Source organism: Panthera pardus, unplaced genomic scaffold (genome assembly GCF_024362965.1).
Source record: "Panthera pardus isolate Hobbes unplaced genomic scaffold, ASM2436296v1 HiC_scaffold_20, whole genome shotgun sequence".
Lineage (NCBI taxonomy): Eukaryota > Metazoa > Chordata > Mammalia > Carnivora > Felidae > Panthera > Panthera pardus.
Genome location: NW_026526766.1, coordinates 88431012 through 88449226, shown reverse-complemented (window position 1 = coordinate 88449226; position 18215 = coordinate 88431012). Strand labels below are relative to the sequence as shown.

General features: G+C 63.6%; 1 protein-coding gene across 2 annotated transcripts in view; it reads left to right on the top strand.

Moving 5' to 3' along the window:
• The window catches only part of FIBCD1 (fibrinogen C domain containing 1), a 31410-nt gene that overhangs the window by 5260 nt on the left and 7935 nt on the right, over positions 1-18215 (top strand). The window contains exons 2-5 of one of the 2 annotated variants that reach the window (XM_053908437.1): positions 1913-1987; positions 2553-3032; positions 7085-7244; positions 7619-7755. In XM_053908437.1, the coding sequence (XP_053764412.1) occupies positions 1913-1987; positions 2553-3032; positions 7085-7244; positions 7619-7755 (852 nt within the window). The remainder of the gene's footprint in view (positions 1-1912; positions 1988-2552; positions 3033-7084; positions 7245-7618; positions 7756-18215) is intronic. The other variant, XM_053908438.1, reaches the window with a different exon arrangement.

Genomic DNA, 18215 nt, shown 5'->3' with positions numbered 1-18215 from the left:
TGCCATTCAGTTGGAGGACGTCGCTCAGAGCTGCTTGGGGCAAGGTGTCTCCCCGTGGACTCCGGGAGGGGCCTGATTGCTGACACAGAGCTTTGTCTCGCAAACCCCACACTCCAGACTCTGGCAAGAACGTTGTGGGAAGACGTAGCCTCGGCCCGGAGGGTGTGATTCCAGTCACCGGCCCTGGGCTCAAATGCTGGGCCTCCCGCTCGCCTCCCGTGTGTCCTCGGCTCGGGCTCTTCTGCCCTCTGAGCTCTTCCCCGTGAATCCAGCCAGAGAAGGGGGCGCTAGGACGTTTCTGGGGCGGGAACACGGCTGGTGCTCGAGGCCTGGCGGTGCTAACGTGGTGCCCGCCCGTCTGCAAGGCCCTGACCTGCAGGCGACCAGGGGATTGGGGCAGCCTGGAGGTCGCCTTCGTTCCGTGCCCGGCCAGGAGAGGGGGCACACAGGGTCAGAGGCGGCCTTGCCCCGGGGTCCGGGGCTCAGCGTGAGTGGATCCCGGGGCCTTCACATCCTCCCCTTCCGAGCACGGTCACCGAGAAATGGCCTGGCCCATCTGTTTTTCCTCCCATCCATGTGATAAGCGGCCGCTCTGTGCGGGGTGGGGGGAGGCGAGAGCAGGCCCGGCCCCGGGGGGCTCTGGTGGTCCAGCCCAAGTCTCCCGGCTCCTGGGGACACCCAGTGAGTGGATGTTTGCATGAGTACACGAATGAATTCAAAGGTGATGACTGTGGGTCTTGATAAGCATCCCCCTCCCTCGGGGGGGGGGGTGGGGGGGAAGGAAGGGGCATGGGAACACGAAGAAGAGCATCTCCAAAACTAGATTGGGGGTGGCGGAGGGCTGGGGAAACAGTCAAGGAAGGCTTCCCGGAAGAGGTGGCCGTCTAGCTGAGCCCTGAAGGAAGAGAGGGAGTTGGGTGGGCGGAAGAGGAGCAGGGGCCGTGGGCGCCTCGGGCTGAGGGACCAGCCTGTGCAGAGCTGATTTACGTACCACCGTGGGGAGCCTTCAATTACACCTACAGGACCCCCCCCCCCCCACCGCCCCGCGTCGGAGATGTGAAAACGTGCAAAAACGAGAAGGTGCACCCTGGCAGCAGTGACAGAGAGAAGTAACACTTTGGGAGGAAAATAAACAACCCAACGCCCCCAGATGCTCTGTGCACACTGATCGCCAGGCAATAAAAGCCGCTAATATTTATTGGACGCGCACAACGCGCCGGGCACGGTGCCAGGGGGTTCGCATACTAACTCACTTAAAGATGCATCGCGAATGCAGAAAGTTGAACACGGTGGGTGGTAGAAGGTGCCTGGCCCTGAGAGGAGGCAGGAGGCCGGGGGCGGGGGGCGGGGGGGGGGAGGGGCGGTTCTAGCCTGAGCTTGCCTCTGAGGTGCTGTGTGACCCTCTGGGCCTCGCTTTCCCCACGTGTCATGCTCCCCGGCCGCCCCCTTTGGGGCTGTGAGTGATTCGGCCCGTGCGTCTGCGTGCGCGGTGCCTGCTTTACTGACGAGCGGCCCCTCTGTTCTAGCTTCCTTTGTCATCAGCCCCCACGGGGTCCCGAGCCCACTTTGTGCCTCCTCCGCCATTTCCCGCTTTGGGGCACAACTGCCCTACTGCCCCAACCCTCGCCTCCTTCAAGGGGGGGGGGGGGGCGATCCCTCTCTCCAGGGTCCCCAGGGCTGTTCTGCCTGTTGGCCCGCTCTGCGGAGACGGGGTGGGGGGGGTGGGGGTGGAGGGGAGGGGAGGTGCTGGGCCGGTCACCCTGCGCCCCCAAGACTCGTGCACGATGGCCTCGGAGGCTGGCCTGCACAGGGGACTTGGGATGTGGGTGCTCCAGGTCGAAAGGGACCTTTAGTGACGGGCACTCATTCCGCTGTGACAGTGTGACAATTCTCGTTGCTGTCACCGTTACAGCTCTCTCTTCCTGAGTCTGCACGGCAGACACCCACGTGTGGGGCAGGGCGTGTCATTATTGCCTCCACGTTACAGGTGAGGACGCCCAGACTCGCTGAGGTGAGGTCCCTCAGCCAAGGTTCCCCCCTCCCTCCCCCCACCGGAAATGGCAGCCCGGGGGCCTGAGGCCGTGGGAGCCTTTGGCCGCAGCCCTTACCGACCCAGGAGGGCTCCAGGGGGGAGGTGGGCCTGCCCTGTGCAGGCCACGCGGAGCAGGGCAGGGGCAGCGAGGGGAAGGGTGCCTCTCTCTCCATCGGTCTCTGTGCCTCTCTGCCTCAGTTTCTCTTTTCGTCCTCTCCATCTCTGGTTCCCTGCGTCTCTCACTCACTCTTGCTGTATTGTTGGTCCCTGTCTGTCTGTCTCCCCTCCGGGCTTCTGTCTGTCATCTCTGCCTTTCTCTCCCCCGTCCCCGAGAGGAAGGGGATCCTCTGAGTCTCGTCCAGGCCTCGCAAAGGCCAGAGGCCCCGTCCTGAGGCTGCCCGCCCCCCCCCCCCAACTGGGCAGAGCTGGAAGCCCAGCTCTGCCCCTGATGCCGCCCCTTCTCTCTCCTGTCCGTCTGTCTGTCCGTCTCTGTGTCTGTGTGCGCGGGGCCGGCCCGCAGTGGCCAAGCTGCGGCTACGTGCTGTGCACGGTGCTGCTCTCGCTGGCGGTGCTGCTGGCCGTGGCCGTCACGGGCGCCGTGCTCTTCCTGAACCACACCCACGTGCCAGGCACGGCGCCCCCGCCCGTCGTCAGCACCGGGCCCGCAGGTGCCAACAGCGCCCTGGTCACCGTGGAGAGGGCCGACAGCTCGCGCCTCAGCATTCTCATCGACCCGCGCTGCCCCGACCCCGCCGACGGCTTCGCCCGCCTGGAGGGCGCCCAGGCCTCCGTGCTGCAGGCCCTGGCGGAGCTTCAGGCCCAGCCGAGGCTGGCAGGCGAGCGGGAGCGGGAGCTTCTGGACACCCTGGCGGACCAGCTGCCCCGGCTGCTGGCCGGGGCCTCCGAGCTGCAGGCAGAGTGTGTGGGGCTGCGGAAGGGCCTCGGCGTGCTGGGCCAGGGGCTCGGCGCCCTGCAGAGCGAGCAGGGCCGCCTCATCCAGGTAAGGGGCCGGGTCTGCACCCGGGGTCCTGGGAGGGGGCTGGGGTGGCTGCCGCTGTGTCCCCGCCTGACGTCGGTGGCCTCGCTTCATCCCCAAGGGCCCCGGGAGCTGGTCCCACCTGCCGTCCAGCAAATGAGCCTCAGGGAAGGGGCTCCTTTGTCCGAGGCCACACAGCTAGAGGCACCAGGGTTCAACCCATTTCCTGCGCACTGTCCAGGTGGCCCTGGGGGTTTGTGTAGCACCCTGTGGCATCTGAGAGTCCGGTCAAGTCCAGGGCTCGAGGGGCTTCCCAGGCGCGCCGGTGCAGGTGGGGCAGGACCTTCCCCCCAATGGGTAGTGAATGGAGGTTCAAGGTCACGTGGCTGGTCAGTGGCAAGCCCTCTCCCCAGCCGGGCCTCGTGGCCGGAGAGAGCTGTACCCCCTGCCCAGCGCCCTGTCCCCCATTCATTGCCATCTGATGCTCCCAGCTTTCCAGGGAAGGAGGGACCAGCTGCTGGAGTTCCCACCGGACCCTTAGCCTGTCCCCACCGCCCCTGCCCCTCCCCCACGTCCCCTCCGCACCCGAGTCAGGTCCCAGCAAACACCCCGTAGGTCTGGGGGCAGAGTTTCCAACACTGACCGCGCCTGAAGCACCGGCAAGAACTTCCCCTCCTAGATCCCCTCATAGGATCAGGGGCTTAGGGCCATCTCATTGGTTTTCCACCATTTTCCAGAAAAGAAAACTAAGACCCAGAAAGGGACAGTGACTTGTCCAGGGTACAGTGGCCAAGTCAGGCCCGGCATCTGGCCTCCTGATGCCCTGCCCACCCTCCGGCTTTGTACCCCGTCACCCCTGTGTCTCAGGTCCTTAGGGACTAGGAGGCGAGCCCCACCCTGCCACGGATCCCAGCCCCTTCCCGACCCCCGGAACGCCCAGGCATTTGCTCGCCCTGCAGCTCATGAGCAATAGGTCTTTTCCCTCTTCTGAAGGCCGCAGTTGGAGGAATTATAGCCCTTGTCGTCCTGTTTGGGTGACTGATGGGAAGGCACTTCCCCCTCCCAGGGTGGGGTGGGAGGTAGGGTGTTCAGCCGCCCCCTCCATCAATCTGGGTCTCATCAATCTGGAGAGACCTCCAGGTTTTCTGGGTGATCTGCCCCCCCCCCCCACCTTGCTCTCCACATGATGGAGCCCCTGGCCAGCCAGGCCCTTAGGGCAGGGGTGGGGATTGGGGGGGAAGGGGTCTATGCAGAGGCCTAGAGCTGTTCCTGCAAGACTGATAGCTTTAGGGGGGCCTGGGAGTGCCTTGGCTCACCTGACAGGTTCACTTCTCAAAAGAATGTGTAATTTGACTCATTTCCTACAGACTCAGGGTAGCTTCAGAGACCCCATGTCGCTGGGGCTCCTGGCTCCCCTCCTCCAAGCGTCCCAGACCCCCCAGGGGATTGGCCCAGACCTGGGTTTCCCCAAGCACTGCCCTCGGGCACCCTCTGTCGCAAGTGTCAAAGCCGCTTGCTAAAAGGCAGCCCTCCGGGGCGCCTGGGTGGCTCGGTCGGTTGAGCCTCTGATTCTTGATTTCAGCTCAGGCCGCGATCTCAAGGTCACGGGATGGAACCCTGGGTCGGGCTCCCTGCTAAGCATGGAGCCTGCTTGAGATTCTCTCTCTTTCTCTCTCTCCCCCTCTGCCCCACCTCCTCTCCCCTGCTGGCCCTCTCGCTCTCAAATTAAAATAATAACAACAATAATAATAAACATATAAAAGGCACCTCTCTGAACCTCATCACAAACCCCGGGGTCCCAACAGTTAAGCATCAGGGTGGCTCTCGTGTGCACAAGCGTCTGACACCCGCTGGCCTGGGAGCAGCAGGGCTGAGTGGTGCTGCCTGCAGGGGTGAGGCCGTGGCCGGTGCTGGGATCCAGTCCAGGCTCCACCAAGCAGCGGCTGTGGGACTTGGGCTGGTCAGTGGCCCTCCCCGGGGTGAGTCTCCTCACCTGTGACACGGGGGCGATGGTAGCCTGTTCCCAGGAGGATTGTGGGAGCTCCCGACTGGGCCGGGCTCAGCTGGCATCTGGCGCATGAGAGACCAGCGTTTCTTTTCTTATTACGGTGGAAATTATTTGTAAACTAAAGCCGCGGTCAGCGGGGGGCCACCGTTGCAAATCCCTTTTTGGGATCGTAGTGGCAGGAACCACGGAGTGCTGGTTAATATAAGCACTTGGTAGCACAGTGGCCCCAGGAAGTGGAGATCGCGGGCCCATTCCACCGAGGGGCAGACTGAGGCTCAGAGAAGCAGAGGGCCTTGTTTCGGCTCACACGACTAAGTGCCCGAAGCAGCGACTCTGACTTCACTGCCCCTAAAAGCTGCCGCGTCCCCTTTAACGCATCCGTGCAGCTCAGCGAGCAGGGACTGACTTTCCCTATTAATTCGGAGCATGTTTATATGTACATTTTCAACTTTAATCATTTGCTGCTTTAAACTGAGGTCTTCCCTGCCCGCCAGCAAGAGCGGGCTGCGCCTGAGTTTCTCGAGCATGTCCGCTGGTCCCAGAAGGGTGGGCAGTACCCTGGAGACTTCACCGATGAGCCTGGTGATCTCTGGTGCCCACACCCTGTCCCCTGCGCCCCGGGGGCCGTCTGCATCGTCTGGGCCGTGGGGCTCCCCTCCACCCCCACCCCCACCCGCGGGACCTGTCTACAGGACACTACAGTAAAAGCCCAGGGTGGGATCGGCCACCTTGCCCCAGGGTCCCCCCCTGCCCGGCTCCGCGCCTCTCCCCCAGGCCTCAGCCCTCTCTGCAGAGGAGAAGCTGGCAAGGAACGTAAAAGCTTTGCGGGAGCCCTTGCTTCTGGACGAAACGAGAATCCTATTTTGTAAACTGCTGGCGGTGTGTGTTTCTATTTTCCTTCCTCCAACGAGCTATTATCTGGCAAGTGACAGGTTCGGGCAGGCTCCACGTGCACTTGCTGGCCGGCTGTGCCCACGACCCCGCCTCCCCCCTCCCTGTGGTCCTGCAGCCTCCTAGAGCCAAGCCAGGGTGGGGAGGTGACGGACCGCAGACCCTTCAGCCGGCAGGCACAGCCCAGAGGTCCCCGGGGCGGGCAGGGGGAGGGGGTCCGTGCTGCGCCGACCGAGCCACAGGCCTCCAGACCCGGATCTCGGGGAGGGTGGCTGTTAGCCAGCGGTGGGAGTGACACAGACCGGGGACTGAGCACTCGGGCCCCGAACACGTGCTCTGGCGAGCCACCCCACACACCCACCCCGGAAAACCGGGTCACTTGCCCAGCGAATGGAGGAAGGTCCGAGTCAAAACCCAGGGCTGACGCCAGAGCCTGGGTCCCAACCACTGCCCCCACCGTCCTGCCCCCGTCCCGGGCACCCTATGTGCCTTTCCTGCCCGTCAACCCCGGGGAAGCGGCCTGAGGTCGTTCTCCATCAGGGACCGCTCCTCCCGGGCCTCAGTTTCCCCATTTGTAACCAGGGGACAGCAACTCAAGTCCTCCCTCCTGGCAAGGCTGTGGGGGTGAGGTGAGGCGGTGGACATGGGAGCTGTGACCCAAGAAAGTGGAGTTTGCGTGGGGGCTGGGCGGGGCGGGTGGGGTATCCCAGGGCCCCCTCCTGTTTGCAGAACCGTCACCCCTGCCTCCAGGGCCTTGCTGGGGGGACCGGGAGAGACCGGGTGAGGGTGTCTCGTAGCCTGAAAGGTGCCTTAGGAATTCGTGGAACGAGGTGGGCCAGGTCCTGCGTGCCCTGCTGTCGGCCCCGCTTCGGGGCTTCGTTAAGTCACCCACCCACGTGTACCTGGTAAATGGGTGGGCTGGGATTTGAACCTGGTGCCAGGTGCCCACCTGGGCTTTTGCCTCCAGTCACCTCACCGGGGCTGAGGCCCCGAAATGGATGAGGACAGGGCCTGGGGCGCAGCAGGGGCACGGGTCTCTGATGAAGCCCCTCTGTCCCTTCCCACCTTCCTGAGACCTCCTCGGATGGGGGCCAGGGCAGGGTGGAGACCTGCCGTCACACGAGGAGGGGCTGGCCCGTGCCGGCGGGTGCTGGCAGGGGCCCCCCGTGCTCCACAGCTTTTCTCCGAGAGTCAAGGCCACATGGCTCACCTGCTGAACTCGGTCAGTGACGTACTAGACGCCCTGCAGAGGGACCGGGGGCTGGGCCGGCCCCGCGTCAAGGCTGACCTTCAGAGGGCGCCTGCCAGGGGATTGCGGCCCCGGGGCTGCGCCAGCGGTGAGTGGGGTGCCCAGCTTTGTACCCCCCGTGGTCCCTCCCCCACCCCTCTGATAAGGAAACGCTGTTCCTGTTCGCTCAGGACTCTCTGCAGCCAGGCAGCACGGAGCGCCCGACCTGCACCCTTCTGTTGAGCCCTCTCCCGGCCCACTGTGCCCATTTTCCAGATGAGGAAGGCCAGGCTCAGAGAGGGTGCTCACTCACCCAAAGGCACGCAGGGAGTAGCAGAGCCAAGGTCTGCCCCCAGGGCTGGTGCCCTGGAGCCCACATGACCCCGCAGGGTAGACTGACAAATCAGGGAGACCCAGGGACGGAGGGGGGTGGGGAGGGACACAGGTGCCAGGGCACCGGCTTGACTGCGTTCCCTGTCGCAGGCTCTCCGCCACGCGACTGCCTGGACGTGCTCCTGAGCGGACAGCAGGAGGATGGCATTTACTCAGTCTTCCCCACACACTACCCTGCCGGCTTCCAGGTCTACTGTGACATGCGCACGGACGGCGGCGGCTGGACGGTGAGTCTCCCGCGCTGCGCGGCCGGCTTCCTCTCGGCCCCGCAGACGCCCAGGCAGGCCGGGGTGACCCAGGGGACTGTGCCCACGATCCCGGCTACTCTGAGCGGCCTCTCACCCGGCCTTCTGCCCTTGGCCCAGGCCTGCCTGTGTGCCCTCTGGCCCCCACAAACCTGCCTCGAATCTCACCCGGGAACGCCACGCCCCCAGAAACCTGCACAGGGCAAGTGGAGGCCATGAACTGAGGCCCCGCCGGGAGCAGACGTTAGACCCCGTCACCTGTCCGTGGAGCCACCTTCTGCTCCCCGATCCTCGAGCCTCTGGGAACACAGTGCTTGCCCCGGGAGTGTCGGGCAAATCGGGGATGGGCTCTGTGATGAAACGGGGCGCCTGTCGCCGATGTGAGTTCAAGGGCGTGTGTAGATGCTGTCTTCTGAGTTACCCGATACGTGATGTGTGTGTGTCCCCTTTTGGGGGGGGGCACACGGCAGAGAGCAGAGACCCCGATGACTTCCTGCCAAAGAGCTGTCGTGACTTCCGTGACTTTCCTGCACCTTCTGGTTCCTGGCTGGGTGGGAAGTAGGAGCCATGAAAGGTCCCCACGGCCAAGGGAGGGCGGGGAGGGGTGGCCATGGGTGGCCCTGAAATCTCCCCGGAGCTGGGAGAAGGGGGCGGAGCGGCCCCTGGCTGGACTCTCTCAGTGACACTTGTGGACACGGAAACGTGAACTTCGTACATTTTTCGCGTACTCTCTATTATTCGCAAGATATTTTCACATATTCTTCTTATGCTTCTTAAAAGCCATTTAAACATGTTCCAACCATTCTTGGCTCACAAGTCAGGTAAAAACAGGCAGCAGGCAGGAGTTGTCCTGGGGGGCCGTGGTTTGCTGACCCCTCCCCCCCTCCCATTCTAGAGCTGGGATAGGAAGTGAGCTTGCCGTCTCTCTCCCACTCAAATCAGTGGCCTTCCAACCCTCTCCTGCAGCTCCGTCTTGGGGGCTGGGCTTCAACAGGGCTGCCACTGGCCATTGGGTGACTTTGTATGAATTAAAAATGCATGTCCTTTCCTTTTGGCACACTGGCACCCTGGGCTCGGCAAGATGAGTAGATGTGAGCCTTGCTTCTTGGCCAGATGCCCTAGAGCAGTGAACAACCTATACCACTGTCCCTGGACATCTGCATCCACCCCGAAAGCTGCTCAGCCCCCCCCCCCGCCGAAGTCGGCCGTGGTTGGGATGCCCAGTGACAATGAAAGCAGGGCCAGTAAAGCCGACTTTTTAAGGATTCTCGGCCTCACATTTAATTTCAAAAATGGGCAGGTTTTGAGCACCAACTGCGTGCTGGGGGCTGGGGAAGCACAGAGATGGGGAAGGCCCTGCCGCAGTCGTCCCAGACAACTTGGCAACTGCGAGGATTTGGGGGCAAGAAGTGACGGTAAGCAGAGGTAGGGGAGGCTCTGTGCGAGCTTCCTGGCGAAGGGGGCTTTGCTGATAAGCCTTAAGAGGCCGGCGAGAACAGGAAGTGGGAAGGAAAGAGAAGGCTTTCCAGGCAGAGGAAGCAACCTGACAAGGGTCTGGGGTTCAGGAGGCACGCAGCCTCTCCAGGAAACAGAGTCAACTGGGGGCAGGGGCATGTGATGAGGTGAGACTGGGGCCAATAACCCAGACTGTGGGGTTTGGGGCCGGGCGCTGGGGAGCCATTGAGGGTGCTGGAGAGAGGAAAGACGGCATAAGAACTGTGCCTCCGGAGCTATAACCCGACTGTGCATCCTTGAGCGGGGCAGGGAGAGTGTAGAGCAGGAGGCGGTTCCCTCATGCCGCCGACAAGCCTGTAACTGAGCCTCTGCCGGAGAGGTCGGGGAGCTTGGCGGTCACGCACTTGGACTCCGGCATCCACAGCCGGACTCGGGTGTGGCTCTCGGTCCTGCTGTGTGATCTTGGGGAAGGTACTTAAGTTCTCTGAGCCTCGGCATCCTTAGCTGGAAAATGGGGATACCCACGAGCCTTACTTAGAGGTCTTAACGGCAAGCAACAGGAAATGGCTGATTTAAGCAGGAAAGGAATGTACCGGAGGGAGGCTGGGAGGCCAGAGAAACCAGCTCAGGGCCAGGCGGCCAGGAACGGAGTCCCCCAGAGCTAGCCAGGCGTGACCTGGTCGAAACCGCCCTACCCCAGTGCTGCTGGCACGGAGCCCTGGGCACAGCCACACCTGGGCACGGACACCCCCACCAGGACGGGTCCGGCCTGGGGTGCAGCCCCGCCGTTCCTTTCAAGGAGATCCCCTGTGTCCCCTGCCTCTTTGCTTCCCCAGCCGTCGAGCCAGCGGCTGTTCTGACTGGTGGGGCCGGGGCTGCGTGCCTACGACCCTCACCGCGAGGGAGGCTGAGAAAGCCAGCGGCTGGAGCCTTTAGCTGCCATGGTGGGAGTCATCCCTGCCTCCCCCCAAATCTCAGAAGATGGGGAAGGACGCAGGTTGACCGTGTGCAAGGCACTGGCGACCCAATGATGACCGAGATATGTATGACCCCGCCTCTTACCGAGCTCTTTGCCAAGAGGGCGTCCACCACAGTCCAGGGGGACAGTCGTGGGGACCCGAAGCAGGGCACGGGGTCAGCCGTCTTCCAGGGGTCCCCAGATGGGCTCCCAGGTCTCTGCCTTTGGCACCTGGGGCCTCAGGAGAGGCTGGCAGGACGCCTCCGTTTCTCACCAAGAGGCTTGGTGCCATCTCTGCTGTGCTGATGTCCAGGCAGAGGGGAGCGGGAAGCTTCTCCAGGAGATGCGTGGAGGGACCTGAAGGCGCGGCAGGGCCGGACGGGGTCAGTTTTGAAAGGGGTCGGCTATCCTGAGCTGGTGGCGAACAGGGGAGGCCCCGAGTGAGGGCCTGGGGGCCTGGCGAGTGCGTTCAAGAGGGCAGAGCCGGTGTGAGAGCAGCTGAGGGTCCCCCAAAGACCCGGGGACAGGACAGACCCACAAACCTCTCTTCAAGCTCCAGAGGAGAGCCCTTACGCCTCCCGGATCCGCGTCTGGGGGCTAAAAGCTCTCTTGTTTTCCTAACTCAGAACATCTGAGTTACGGCGCGGGCCTCTGGGAACCCCCTCGGCAGGCAGAGCAGCCTCAATGCGACAGCCAGTGCCCAGAAATCGGAGTTAAGGGTTAGGACGGGCCTAATGAAAGACCAAGGAGGCAGCACAGGCGCTTCCTCTCCGGTGGACGTGACGCCAGTGTCCCGGAAAGTCCATCAGGATTTGGGCCGGGAGGAGGGCGACATCCAGGGCCCGGGCTGCAGGGGCCGTTACAGGGGAGTCGATGAGCAACGCCAGCCACCCGCCCCAGCCCTCCTGCTCAGACACCTGGGTCAGGGGCCCCGCAAGAAAGGCCACTCTCGGCTGAGAAGTGCTCGTGAGCCCGATAAACGTTAATATCCATTTGGACTTCCGTCAAAAGCAATCTTTGCCCAGATACCTCTGGGCATCTGTCAGGATCACCTCCCTGCCACACGGAATCTCTCGGAAACTCAATTGTTGTTTGGGAAGGAGCCGGCGGCCGTCTCTCTGAACCCGGTACAATCCATCGTCATTAGGCTCCGTGTCTAAGCTGCCAGGCCTCACGTGCGGACACCAGAGAGCTCTCCCTTGGCGGACGGGGCACCCGGGGCTGCAGCCACAGCCTGCTTCCTGGAGAGACCAGACCCGGCAAGCGTGGGGCTCGGCAGCCCCGTCCGCCTAGGGGCCGCTTCACGGATTATACACCGCTGCCCTGCCTGGTACCCCCCGCCCACCCAGCCTCATGCGGGTCCGTGGAGCTCACTGTCACACGGTGACTGTCATTTATTCAACCACCGAGCACCAACCACAGGCCAGAGGATTCAACGGCGAGCTCCTGGCCCGGTGGGGGGCTGGGCACAGCAGCTGACTTGTGTGAGGGCCGTAGGGGTGGGGGCCGGGGGCGTTGGGGAGGGCCCCTGACCCAGCCGGGGGCGGCCAAGAGAGGCTTCTGGACGGGGAGGTCCACGCGCTGGGGGATGAGGTGAGAACGGCGTTCCAGGCAGAGCGAAGGTGTGCCCGGTGTTGGGCACGGAGGTGGCAGGGCTCGGTCTGGGTCCGCGGGCGCTCTGCTCTGCTGGCCTCTGGGGCCGGAGTGGCCAGGGATAGAGGAGGGAGGTTTTGTCCCGAGGGTAGATTGGGCTCCTGCCGCCCTCAGGATTTCCCCAGGTGGGGAGTGGCCCAGAGACCTGGGGCCCCGGGCACGGCAAGGGGGGACGCGAGTTCTGTGCGCCCTGAATCGTTACTGCAGAAAGCAGGAACTGCCAGGTGGGAAAGAGGCCACGTGTGGCTCCTGGGGGCGAGGAGGCCACAGAGGCAGGTGGACACATGCCACAAGGCCACCTTTGGGCTGATGCGGCCACTGGCCCTGACTGATGAGCCCAAGCCTTCCCCCCCACGCTCATCAAAGCCCATAGTGGCCGGGGGCACATGAGGTCATGCTGATTGTCACGGCTGCTCTTGAACTTGACCCGTGCACCCAGCCCTGCCCCCGCCCCTGCCCCTGAGAAGCAGGAGGGAAGGCGGGAGGGAGGGGCCGCTTCCTGCTGACCCGTGACTCTGGGCAGGGGGCCCAGCCTGGCTGCCCACCATCCGTGTTCCCTCCGCACCGGTCACACGAGTGACCGCTCGCACCTGTGGCGGTGACGCGTCACCTCACTGAGCCTTACTTTCTCGTCTGCTAGACGAGGCTAATAGAGCGCCGTTCACGGGGGGGAGAGCGGCCAGAGTCCTTCACAGGGCCGTGTCCCCGCGAGGGAGGAGCGGGGCGAGCAGGGGTCCGTGCCGAGCCTCGAGGATTCGTTCCCTGTGAACAGAGCAGCCGTGCTCCCTCCTGTAGGATCTTACGGTCCGCGGTGTTTACAGGGGAGGAAGAGTCACCAAAACCGGGGCCGGATGTCCCCATTTGGAAGCTGATGCGTGGGACCAGGCTGGCTGCTTCCAGCTCACCTCCCCCCTGGTCTTGCGAGACTGGGAGGGTCACATCCCCTCTTGGGGCGCCCCCTTTCTGGTCCGGCCACCAGCGTAGCCCTTGTGTCTTGTGTGGCTGCTTTGCAGGGCCTGGGGAGTGGGGTGGCCATGCCCAGGGACGCGGGGTGGGCTTGGGGTGTCCCTGCCTCTCTGCCCTGAGGCACAGCCTTGCCCCACCGGGATCTGCCCGTGGCCATGCTGTCCCTGGGCCCGATCGCCAAACCCTCCCTCGCCTTTGCATAATTACCAGCCGGGGGTCACCGACATCGGGGCCAGTTCAGCCTCTCCTACCGCAGGAACCCGCAGCGGGATCGATCCTGCTCTGCGTTCCCACTGGGATTCACCGCGCGGACCGGCTGCTCCCACCGCCGCGAGCTGAGCGGCCCAAACCCCGTTCTGCACGGTGACCACGCTCTCTGCCAGGCGCTTTCCCCGTCGTGCGAGGTCAGCGGCTCAGATATGCTGCTAATTGGCTTTGCTGTGCGAGAAAACTCTCCCCTCCCCCACCTGAGCTCCCCAGGCAGGGAGGAAAATCCTTCCCTCACTCGGAAGACATCAAAGGAGCCACCACGGAGGACGCAGAGCCCAGCCCGGCAGTGGGATCAGGCTCAGGGAGAGATGAAAAGCTTCCAGCGTTGCTCGAGCCAGGATGCGAGGGCGCGGGGCCCAGCCCGGGACCCCCCAGCCGGGGCGGGGAGGGGGCTGGACAGCAGGTGTGTGGGACCCTCCGGGGGGGGGGGGCACTGGCTCCTCCCCACTTGGGCTGAGGCTTCACTAGTCCTCGTGACAGGCCGCGGTGGCTGGGGGACCTGCTGAGACATCCGCGGGCCACCGCGTCCCCAAGCCGCAGCCAGGCTCGGCCGCGGCTCCCCGCCGCCCTGCGGGGTCCTTAGGGCCGCGCACAGCTAGTAACCGAGCGTGGTGGCTGGCCCCGCGTCCCCTCGAGCCATCTGCCGGGAGAAAGCCTGCCTCCCTCCAGAGCAGTTTGGGTTTTTGAAACTTTTGACGTAAAACGGGGTGCTACACGTGAAGGCTCAGTCTTGGTACCTTTCTTTGCGTTTGATAAACAGCAGCTCCCGGCAGCGTTTGCCAGAAGCCGGCAGGCACCGACTGCCAAGCCCGGGAAGCATGGCAGGGCGCCGAGCCCGGGGATACCACTTCCAGTCGAAAACAAGGAGTGGGCCCGCTTCCTTCTGGGCTCGGCAGCCGGTTCGGAAGGAGAGGGAGGCGACGTCGGCACACCCAGCACGGGCGCCCAGTTTACGCGGTCACTGCACTGCGTCTTCGCCGCAACCCTGCAGGGGCCGCTGGAGGGGCCTGGTTGCAGAGGGGGAAACCGAGGCGCGGAAAAGGACTTGTCTGAGGTCACACGGCCGAGATTCGAACTCCGCCCGGCTTCCTGTACCTGTGCCCTTGCTAGCAAGCCCAGGGAGCACGCTGGGGGCACTGCCCAGAGGTGCCTGCAAAGGATTTAAGGAGCCACTGCCTCCCCGGAAGGGCCGGCAGAGGCCCCCCTCCCCCCCCCCCCCCCCCCCCCCCCCCCCCGCCGGGGCCGCCTCTGAAGGGCTGCGTTGCGCGTCCAAGGTCTTTGTTCTTAGAAACAAGGACCCACCTCGGCCACAGCCCCTCCCCGAATCACCTGCTCAGCAGGTCAGGGAGGCTGGAGGACCCCGAAGCCACCCAACCCACAAGATCCTGCCTGTCACTGATTTGTTTTTTTCTTTTTAAAAAAATTTTTAACGTTTATTTTCCTTTTGAGGGAGAGGGAGGGGCAGAGAGAGAGGGGGACAGGGGCTCTGAAGCGGGCTCTGTGCTGACAGCAGCGAGCCTGATGCGGGGCTCGAACTCGCGAACCGTGGGATCATGACCCGAGCTGAAGTCGATGCTTAACCCGACTGAGCCACCCGGGCGCCCCTATAAAATGGTTTCTGCGGCAGCTTCGTCAGAGTCTAGGGAAAATCCCAGGTGCTGCCTCCTGGGGACCCTTCTAAAGTGGCAGAGACAGCCCCGCCCCATCTCATAGGGTTTGGACCCACCCAGCTCCCGTCCCTGGGTCTCTCTGACCACCTGCCAAGACCCTGCTCAGTGTGCGGTTCGGCTGAGCATCTCCTACTCCGGGAAGCCCTCCTGGAACCCACCCCAGCCCACGGCTCAGCCTCCTCTGAGCTCCCAGCAAGTGTAACAACTGTTACCATTATGGACCGATGTGTCTCAACCAGCACATGCAACCATCACCAAATCTTTGTGGGTAGGGGCTGCAATGGCCCCCCGTTTTACAGATGAGGAAACTGAGGCACAGGGATGGAAGGAGCGTGCCAGGTGAGGGGCTGCTGTGCCCCGGGACTGCTGACTTACGCGTCCACCTTTCTGGGGCCGTGAGCTCTCTGAGGGCCCGAGCCCGCCTGTGAGCCCAGCCACAGCAAGCGGGGCCGGGGGCGGCGAGGCTTTCGTTCCGCAGCACAGAGACGCCAAGACTTAGGTGGGCACACGGCTGGAACCCCGGCGGAACTTGGTCTCCTGGATGCCAGCCCAGGGCGCTTCCTGGGGCTGGCCCAGCTTAGCCACGCCGGGTGGGCTCCCGGGTCTGGGGCACCCCCTCCGCTTTGAGGAGCCCCCCTCTGCACAGCTCACCACCTTCTTCTCCCCTGCCATATGGGAGCGCAAAGCCCCCCGTCCCTCGCTGAGGTGGGGCGGCTGTGGCCGTCCGCGAGGGCAGGGCCGGTGCTGGGGGGACCACGGAGCCAGGCTCGGGCGCCCAGGACAAAGGAGCCCATCTGTCTCCCGGCGGAGACAAACGCGGGACAGTCGGCCACTCCGCTCGGCCTTCCCCCGCCCCAAGGGCAGCGGCTCCTTCCTTTGGAACCGCCCTGGTACCATCTGCGGGACCGTGTGGGCCCAGCCCTCCCTTGGCAAAGCCCCCCAAGCGGCACCTGCAAGACAGGCCGGGCGGCAGGCACTGGCTTCTGAGAATCCGCATCGAGAAAACACGCTCTGTCTGTCTGCCTCCGTGTCACCTGCGACGGCGAGCGTCCAGCATCGGTCACTTTGCGGCCGCAACTCAAGGGAGACGCCCCCGGGAGCCGGGCCACCGAAGATTTTAGCCTCGAGGTTACTCTGTTTCCCTACCTTTTTCCCCTTTTGCGGGGGAGCGGGTGGCAATTCACATCCTACTGGCGGGACAGACGGGACGGAAGCGGATACGTCCATCTTTTACACGCTCCCTCTTCGCGTCTTCCCGTCTGGCTGATCCTTGCTCTGTACTCGAAGGCCTCCTGCCCGGTGACAGCCGTCCACCCAGCGTCCCTGAAGTCCAGCTTGCGGCTCAGCCTGGGGCCCCGAGTCCGAGAAAGCGTACTCCTGGGAAGTCTGGAGAGCCAGCCGTCTGGCCTGGCGCACGCCTGGAACTCGCGGGCCCCGTGGCGCTGTAGCTGGCTTGAGGGCAAGGCCGGGGGGCCGAGTCTGAGATCCTGGCCGGTGCCGTCGCTCAGTGTTTTGAGCCAACGAGTAAGGACAGCCCGTGGCAGAGGCCGGCAACGTTCAGAGCCGTGCTTCTCAGACCGCGGGCCGTGATCTCTCGGCCGGTGGCGAGATCAATTGAACGGTTTGTGATCGATACTACGTTTTAAATCAGAGTGTGATAGATTAGGACAGGATAGAAAATATTAGCGCCCAGCCGTCTTACTAAGGGCAAGTATCATTCCAGGAAGGTTTGGTTTCTGATACAAACGCCTGTGGGTGTGCGCGTCGTCACGTAAACCGCGCCTCCCGGGGTCGTGGTTGTGAAGTCTTTTTTTTTTTTTTTTTTTGTAATTTTTTTTTTTTAACGTTTATTTATTTTTGAGACAGGGAGAGACAGAGCATGAACGGGGGAGGGTGAGAGAGAGAGGGAGACACAGAATCCGAAACAGGCTCCGGGCTCCGAGCCGTCAGCACAGAGCCCGATGCGGGGCTCAAACTCACGGACCGTGAGATCATGACCTGAGCCGAAGTCGCCCGCTTACCGACCGAGCCACCCAGGCGCCCCAGTCGTGGTCATGAAGTCTTAACCGCAGACCCTCCTCGCGGATGTGTCTGGGCCCTTCGAGGATCATGATTCATTACGCCTGAGGTTAAAGCGTTCTCCGCTGGCACACAATTGCTGTGGCTTCTAAGCTGGTGCAGACCCAAACCGTCCGTCGGGGACGTCTGCCACCCTTGTTTGACGGCAGTGTGGTTTCCCCCGGGGCAGGGCGGCCCGTGCTCACCCACCGATGGTGCAGCCGGGCCGAGCCCAGCAGCGCTCCGGCCTGTTACTGGCACCGGGAAAGAGGGGCTGAGAACAGGGTTTGGAGGTCGGCTCTCTGGAGGGAGACAGTTCTGGCCAGTGGCAAATAAGAGTGACGTGGGTGGTAGGACATTGGCCCCTGGGTGTCCAGCCTGGCCTTGGGCTGGGGTGTGAGGTGTGGGTCAGACTGCCCACTCCATGCTCAAGGCCGCCTGGCTTCTGTCTGCTGGAGGGACGAGGAGGTCGGGGGACAGGATTCGGTAAATAAGCGTGTGCTCAGTGAGGACTCAACCCCGGCACCTGCTGTGGTGGGCGCTCGACACCAGCTCATCTTGGGCGCCCTGCCCCCTGCTCTTTGATCACCCACCTTCAGGGAAGGGTGGGTGAGGGGCATGGAGGAGGGCACCTGTTGGGATGAGCACCGGGTGTTGTATGGAAACCAATTTGACGATACATTTCATATTTAAAAGATCAGTCCTGCTTCCCGCGTGGGAGGGGGTCCCCTGTGTCCCGCAGCCCTCAGGGAGATGCTCAGTGGGACATCTGAATGGATGAGGGAGGCGTGGGGGTGGGCTGCTGGACGGCCCAGGAAGGACATGCGTAGGGGGCAAGTCTGGAAGGAAAGCAGGGCATTCCTGGGGCAGGGGCTGCGGAAGAGGGGCAGAGGGAGGTCCGACGGCCAGGCCTGGGTCTCCAAGCGGCCATTCTCCTGCAGCGGGCATGCACCGAGCCCCGACCGAGTGCCAGGCCCCCCCCCCCGAGCGTCTTCTCCGTGGACCGCCACGGTCCATGGGGGAGGTGCTGCTGTGACCCCCACTTACAGAGAAGGAAACTGAGGCTCAGAGAGGTGCAGTAATGGCCAGCGCTCTAGGTGGCGGGGCCCAGGTCCCCACCATCCCGCCCCCCGCCCCCGGCCCCCTGTCTCCCCAGCCCCCTCCTCCCTCCTCCCGCAGAAACGGGCTCCCCCCTGCCTTCTGCCTTCTGGAGGCTTCTCAGGGGAGCGTCTGAGCTTCTGCCAGGATTAAGCCTTTCAAAGGGCGCGTGCTCAGGGTCCCAATCCGGCCCGTCAATACCCGCTGCCCACCACCTCTCAGATCTCTCCGAGCCTGATCGAATTTCCTTCCCCAGCCAGTCCCTTCTGAGCATTTCCACCTGTTGGGGCCGGGCCAGGTTTGAGGTAGCGAAG